This window comes from Podarcis muralis, chromosome Z, assembly GCF_964188315.1.
Source record: "Podarcis muralis chromosome Z, rPodMur119.hap1.1, whole genome shotgun sequence".
Classification (NCBI taxonomy): Eukaryota; Metazoa; Chordata; class Lepidosauria; order Squamata; family Lacertidae; genus Podarcis; species Podarcis muralis.
In genome coordinates this window covers 13,482,005-13,489,764 of record NC_135673.1, presented here as the reverse complement: position 1 = coordinate 13,489,764, position 7,760 = coordinate 13,482,005, and the positions used below count along the sequence as shown (strand labels likewise).

Sequence of the window (7,760 nt, the reverse complement as noted above, 5' to 3'; positions counted from 1 at the left end):
GCAGAAGCTGTGGCCCTCCAGACGGTGCTGAATCATAGCTCTCATCCTCCCTGACCATTGAAATAGGCTGGCTGAGGTTGATAGGAATTAGGAGTTCACCATTGTCTGGTGGACAGTGGCAGAATTTCACCAGCTTCAGAGTGGACTGAACTGAGTTAGGTGGACGAAAAGTCTGACTTTGAAGCAAAATGGATTTGGGGGGCAATCACACTATATTCCTCATCTTTCTCACATAAAGATGGAGTTGAACACGGTTATGATCAATATGCTTTTATTGCGGGGTGAAACAAGGTACCAAGATCTACTTGTTACAGAGATGCTCCAAAGGTGCAGGAGATGTTAGTGTTTGAGGATCTCCCACTCCCCCTTTTGTCTTGGGAAGAAGGCATTCTCTCTAAAGCTGCTGCATACTGACAAATTAATCTTCCTGCAAAACAGTATGCCACAAGAGGCTGCCTTATAAGTCCATGGGTTGCAATAAAATCTGCTTCTGCCTTTTGTGTTTGAATTCTGTGTGATCCATTCATAAGCAATGGGCTGTAGCCAATGTTAGTCCTACTCAGAGTAGATCCACTGAAATTAATGAACGAGACTAACTTGGGTCCATTAGTTTAATTGGGTTTACTGATTAGAACAAGTGTTAGCTGGTAATGGTTTTCTGCAAAGAATTCTGGGAGCTGCAGTTTGTTAAGGGTGCTGAGAGTTGTTTTAGTTAACACAGCTGATTTTTGGTTCTTGCCAATAAACTGAGTAGCATAAAAATTATAGCGGGGATCAAACACTGGAGAGAAATCACAAAAATAATTCTAATAACATCTTTTGTCTTCAGAATTGACGGGTAAATCTCAGTCTAATTGGAGCTTAAACAAAGGGAGTAGGGGAACTTCCATTATTGTTAGCAGGCAGGTCTGGTTCTGGAGTTGGGTGGCCTAACAGTGAGGGGGGTTTCTACTAAAGCCCCGTAAAAAACAACAACCTACTTGATGTTTAGAACATTTGATGTTTCTCAATCCTCTCCCTGGAGGAAAAAAGATTCAGTTACATTAAAAGGCAGTCATGGCTTCCCCCCACCCTGCCCCAGTGTTGGGAGCAATAGCCCTCAGCAGCCTGTGTAGATGCTGGAAGGTTTATAAGAAGTAGGTGCTGAGAGAGATGGGGAGGAACAATTTCTATTCAACTACAAAAGCCCTCACAGCATCCACCAGGCCTTGGTCAACAGTCACAAGAAAGCATCACACCATTCCTTCAGGCAGCCATAACAGTCTCTGGATTGCTTGGCGTTGGCACCGCATGTGTCCTTCAGCCACTCACGGAAGAGGTCCTTCAGCACTAAGAACTGTCCCAGAACCACGTACGCCTTGTCAAAGCCTTTGTCTTCCAGCTTCCTGCCAAGTACATCTCCAATGCCAACTAAAGTACCAAGAGACTTGTCCCCTATGGGCTCTGCCACGAAGTCCTGATGCTTCTGACTGGTGGTCATGTTGCCTGCAGCTCTGCCTGCTCTTTTGCCTCAACCACTGCTCCCGCCAAAGGGTGCTGAGAGTTGTTAGAAGACCCACTAGTCTCCTCACAGAGCTACAATTCCCAGAGTTCCCTGTGAAGAGGGATTGATAAACCGCTCTGGGAGCAGAAAAGGGGTTCTCAGCCTTCTTAGCAGATCAATTTTCAGGATTCTTTGAGGGAAGCCATGACTATTTAAAACAATAGTGTGAATGTGGCCAGTATATATAAGGAGGCATCATCAAAATCTATCTCCTGCATGTGGTTCTAAAAAATGTTTTGACACCGAAATGCATGAAAGATGCTGCCCCCCCCCCAAAGACACTAGCTTCATGGTACTGCTAGGTGCTTAGAAATATTCCACACACATCCACAATTTCTATAAGATACATTCTGCTTTATTAGTTACATACACAGACTATTCATCTGTACTTATATAATGTTATCAGATGGGCAATCTCAAACTGGATTTAATGTACATCTGCCATAGAATATTTTGCTAGAAGAGAGAGACAAGTCTGAAAATACATTGAAAGGCACCATTGTTTATTGGGCACAGTGGGGTATACAGCACCAGCGACACAATTCTTTAGCAAGTAAAATGAGGCCCCAACTGCACCATATGTTTAAAGCAATATCGCATTGCTTTAAGCAATCATGATTTCCCCAAAGAATCTTGGGAACTTCAATTTGTTATGGGTCCTGCAGTTGTTAGGATACCCCTAGTCCTCTGTTAGCTACAATTCCCTGAGTGGTTTAACAGTCAATCCTTTTAGCATGGGAACTTTGGGAGTTGTAACTCTGGGAGGTGAAAAGGGGGTCTCCTAAGCAACTCTCAGTACCCTTAACTGAGGTTCACAGGATTCTTTGAGAAGCCATGACTGTTCAAAGGGGGCAACTGGAAAGTTGAAGGCTCGGAGGTGGGAGGAAGCTGGAGGCCTCAAGTACACCCACGAAAAGCCTTTCTTGCAACTTCTCATGAGAACATTGCGGATCTTCACTCTCAGAGCTGCCACACTTCCACCAAAGGCACCCCACTCACAGAACATGCCAAGCAGTACTTGCCTGGGCAGAAATGGGTTTGTGGACCGATGGCAGGAAGCAAGCAGAGAAACAGAAGCAGGCAGAAGAAAAAGGCTGGAATGTAGCTGCCGCCAAGCACATATTGCTGAAATCACATGTTAAATGCACATAAGATGCAAATTGCCTGTTTTGTTTTGCTTCCAGTTATACATAAGATATAAGCCAAGATTAGGCACACTAGAAGAGACTGGTTTCCTCCCATCTATATAAAATGAAAGTTTAGGTCTCCTAAAGCTGGGAGCACATTGATACTAGCATTAGGGGGGGGGGGGATTTGTGGCCTTGCAGATGTTGGGACTCCCAGCTCCCATCAGCCCTAACCAGCACAGCCCCTGGTCAGAAATATGGGAACTTTTGTGCAGCAGTACCTAGTGGGCCCAAAGGTTCCCCATCCCTGTATGAGCATCTTGCCTGTAAAGGGATGATTCAGAAGTTGGAAGCTGCTTACACATAGCTCAGTTACCTACAATCTACTATAGACTTTCACCTTTCCGAGTGACTTAGTGTATAGTGAAATGTTAAAAACACATAAAACACAACAGACCTGGGGAAGCCATTTGACTGTGACATTTAAACTAGGACACAGTTTGTTTGCTTCATGCTAAAGACAGACTGCATGCAGAAATTCTGTAATAACCTTACATCTCACTTTATAAAGTTACTAACTTTACTTACACAGTATTATTCATTTGGGGCACGTAGTGATCTTGGATGAAAAGAACCACCCACACTCAAAGCAATTTACAAAAAAAAAAAAAAAAAAAAGGACCACTTGAAGCAAATGGCTATCTAAATTCTACTCTTTTGTTGCCTCTAAAGTCAATTTTTGCAGACGTCTAAAGCAGAAAAGTGGGTATGATTTTAATATGCAGGGACTGAAAGCCAAGCCTGCTCAAGAAGGGTTGCACATGCCTTCTAAAGAAATTATGCCAAAGAAATCAGTCCAAAATATTTCCCTTACTGGTAATGAAGGTATAGACCTTCAGTCTTAAGTGTTCCCCTACAGAGGAGTTGTTTCATTTCAATTAGGACCATGAATGTGGTTGCAGGGAAGAGTTTAGGCAAATTATTTAAATAAAGCCTCTCTTATTATATGCTAAGCAACATAACAACATATTGAATGACCAAGAGTTAAATGATACACTGCTTTCATTTTTAGCTTCCAATAAACTTGCCCAAAGGGCTTCTGTAGACAGGGGTAGCCAAATGGTGACCCTCTGTGGATGTTGTGAAATCCCAACAGCCCTAGCCAACATGGCCAATGACCAGGGATGCTGGCAACTGTAGTTCCAACAAGAAGTATGTACAGGGACCCTCATCTGCTATGCAATGCTTTACTACATCAATGGCAACAGATTCAAGACATACCCAAAACAACGAACATCTAAATTAGTTTATGGAATTCACTGACACAGGATTTGGCAACGACCACTGGTTTGATGCCTTTAAAGGGAGATTGGTCAAATTTATAGCCAATAAAGTAATTGGTGGCTGTTAGCTAGATAACCTCTAGATAAAGGTAAAGGGACCCCTGACCATTAAGTCCAGTTGCGGACGACTCTGGAGTTGCAGCGCTCATCTCATTTTACTGGCCGAGGGAGCCGGCGTTTGTCCGCAGACAGCTTCTGGGTCCTGTGGCCAGCATGAGGAACCAGAGCAGCGCATGGAAACGCCATTTACCTTCCGACCGGAGCAGTACCTATTTATCTACTTGCACTTTGACGTGCTTTCGAACTGCTAGGTTAGTAGGAGCAGGGACCAAGCAATGGGAGTTCACGCCATTGTGGGGATTCGAACTGCCGACCTTCTGATCAGCAAGCCCTAGGCTCTGTGGTTTAGACCACAGCACCACCCATATCCCTAACCTACAGAGGTAGAAATGCCTATGTGAATACCTGCTGCAGGGGAATGAGGTAGTGAGAGGAGCCTGTTTGCTACATACCTTTTAATGCAGGACAAACTAATGCTGATTAAAGTCCTATTCTGCTCCTGTGTCAGTTATTTCAGTTTGATACTGTTTGGCACTTCCAGCTACACCTATGGCCTTCCAGAAGTTCCTGAACTACAACGCCCATCAGCCTCAGCAAGCATGGTCAAGAGCCGGGAATGATGGGAGTTGTAGTTCAGCAACATCTGGAGGGCCAAAGGTACTCTACATCAAACTTAAACTATTGTTTGTTGTATTGAAGGGAAAACTGGCCCAGTCCCTCATGAGATGTTTTTCTTGCAGACTTCCTTGTTCCTGGTGAATAAACCCACTAAGGCCCTACTGGCTGTGTATTAATCAGCACAGAAAAAAGAGCTACATCCTTCATTAGCTCTGGTTGTATTTGTGCGGTCTGCTACAAGGCAGCTTTTGAATCTGTATATTAAGGGTCATCAAGTGAGCAGTGGCATGCAACACAGGCCACTGATTCCCCAACTGCAGCCTCCAGGTCGTCCTTCCTACCTAAGAAAGTAGCCTCTTGCATGACATTAAAACAGATAATTGGTTATTCACATTTGTTCCTTTTGGGGAAGGTAGGTATGCCCTGAATGACATCAGCAGAGCCCTGTAACCCTTCCAGGAAAGGTTTCTTACATTGTACTGCTGACGAGCTTAGGGCAGGTGTGGGGGAACCTTTGGCCCTCCAGATGTCTTGAAATACAACTCCCATCAGTCCAGGCAACGAGCATGGCTAACAGCTAACAGCCAGAAATGAGAGATGTAGTTCAGCAACATCTGGCAGGCCAAAGGTTCTCCACACCTGACTTTGGGGCAGACACACAGCTCTATTGGTTGCTGAATTCTTTGTTTGCTCCAGGATTGATCAAAACACAAGGGGGACAACTCTACAATTCTATGATTCTATGACATAGTGGACTTTTGGGGATGGGGTTATGGTATTTCTACTGGGATTTTTGGGTATACAAAGCAGTTCACAATTATAAAATTTCATTTTGGATAGCCCTGTGCTAATAGTGTAAGGTACCACTTTTCCAGAAAACAACACTCAGGTGGTCTTCACCATCTTTCTTAAATAAATTAGGTTATGCCCTAAACCTACATTAGAAAAGAAGTGCAAGAAAGGCAAAAGTCACAGGGTTGCTTTGAAAATAAAAATATATATTTTTTCAGCATCCTGAGACATGCACTATTATTTTGGGGCTAGATCTAGAACATACCAGGAATCACCGGCACAACCTGCACTTTCTTCTGGGATAGAGTTACTTCAGGGAAAAGCATTAGTGTTCTTAGGAGGGAAACTAAGTTTCTTGTGATAATTTAGACAGTCAAGGACATTGATCCCTAGCTAGCTTGCTGCTTGAAACTGCAAACTGAGATGCCTACCTGTAAATGAATTAACACAGGTGTGGGGAACCTTTGGCCCTTCAGTTGCTGCTAAACTCTAACTCCCATCAGCCAATGGCTAGGGAGGATGATGGAAGTTGTAGTTCAGTATCTTCTGGAGTGGGTAATAGGTTTGTGTGTGCACCCTGGCAACTCCTGTGCTGGTCTTTATCTTAAAGAGGCTGGGAAATAGACAAAAGCCATTGCAGAAATGTACCAGGAGGAGAGAAACCCACCCACCACTCCTTCCTCAAAAAAGAACAACAGATAGATCGCTGGAGCAGAAACTGCCTAAAGATTTCCCAACTCCAGCCTGGTCTGAGGGAGTTCCAATCTTGTGGGTCAATATGCAAACCGTTTGTGTAAGACAGACACTCTTCCTACCCAAAAGTCAAAACGAAGCCAGTGTTTTGTTCCATCAGTTTATTTAAAATAGAACTTGCTACTTTGAAAACTGGTTTCATTTGCATTCATTTTTGCACATCCCATCGTTAAATCAGCAGGTCCCAGTTGCACATGAGCTATGTGTTGTTCTTAGCAGTTGGCCTATTACCCTTGGCTGATGTGTAGAGGCCCACTGCTGTTCTGAAAAGCAGGTGCTGCAGCAGTTCCTGGACCAGAGGCAACAGGCTGCCCAAAACCAATGCGGCATAAACTGCTTGGCTTAGGAGTTTGGGAGAAGAGCACAATACTAGACTCAAACATTGAGGAAACAAGTGATCAAGAGCCTCCAAGCAATAGGCACAGGCCTCTATTATATTACCAGAAAGAAGTACTGGCACAATGACTGAAGCTCTCTGTACATTTCTGCTACCACTGATTTGAGTAAAAAATAACAATAGAGCATATGCTACTTAAAAGTATTATTAAAAGAACGTGGAATAATTTTCCTGTCAGCTTGCCAGCTATTTTCAATCATGGTACAGTCTAAAAACAAAAAAGTACAATCAAGCACACTAATTGTATCTAGCATATAAAGCCAACCATCCTAAGCAGGCTATCTTAGCTGGCGATCAGCACTCTTTCCACCAGTCAGGAGCATAGCTGTCAACTTTCAGATTTGAAAAAACGGGATCAGCAGCCTCGACAATAAAAGATCAGCAGCCTCACCAATCCCGGGGACAGTCTACAGGATATCTAACAATCCGGGATAGCAGCGGGAAGCGGCGCTGGAATAAGAGAATTTCCCGCAAAAAAAGGGAAGGTTGACAGCTATGGTCAGGAGCCCATGTTTATTGGGAAGGAGGGGGAAATGGGGGGAGGGGGGAGTGAGAGGCACAGGTTTCATCCCCAGAGAGTTTGGGGGGGGGAGCATCACATGGGATGTTCTTGGCCTGGTTTCCAGTAAGACTGGGGCTGCACCTGGTCCCTGCCAGAGGCTGTAGGGAAAGGCCTGGACCCGTTGCCTGGTGTTAATGGCAATGCTCCGTGATATCCACCACCACAGCCTTCTTCCAGCTGAAGAGGAAGTAGCCTGTCCCAGCGCCTGCTGCCACGGCAATGCAGAGGTAGCCATTGTAGGTCATGAAGATAAGCATAAGGAAGTAGCTGACCACCACCTGGACGATGTGCAGCGCAGTTTGGAAAAGGTGAGGGAAGCTCAGCATCTGTTGCCTGACCAATTAGAAAGAAAAAAAGAGAGAGAAAGGAAACATTCAGTACATGCTGGGTGGATGGGCAAGGACTGACTACGAATGGCAGACTTTGGAGCCAGAAAGGGTTAAGATCTATAAATGACCTACGAACTGAAGCAACAAGGTGTAATAAGAAAGAATTAAACTGACACTTCTCTCACACATCTAGCATAGAATGGCTCCTAGCCCCCCTGCTAGAGAAGGAGCAGCCC

General features: G+C 44.5%; 1 protein-coding gene and 1 pseudogene across 2 annotated transcripts in view; both read right to left on the bottom strand.

Moving 5' to 3' along the window:
- Window positions 1-254: 254 nt before the first annotated feature.
- LOC144326168 (barrier-to-autointegration factor pseudogene) lies at window positions 255-1,741 on the bottom strand (annotated as a pseudogene).
- Window positions 1,742-1,876: 135 nt separating this feature from the next.
- SLC31A1 (solute carrier family 31 member 1) overlaps window positions 1,877-7,760 on the bottom strand; it is a 30,474-nt gene continuing 24,590 nt past the window's right edge. For both annotated transcript variants that reach the window (XM_028715399.2, XM_028715400.2), the window contains exon 6: window positions 1,877-7,528. In XM_028715399.2, the coding sequence (XP_028571232.1) occupies window positions 7,327-7,528 (202 nt within the window). In that variant the 3' untranslated portion in view covers window positions 1,877-7,326. The remainder of the gene's footprint in view (window positions 7,529-7,760) is intronic.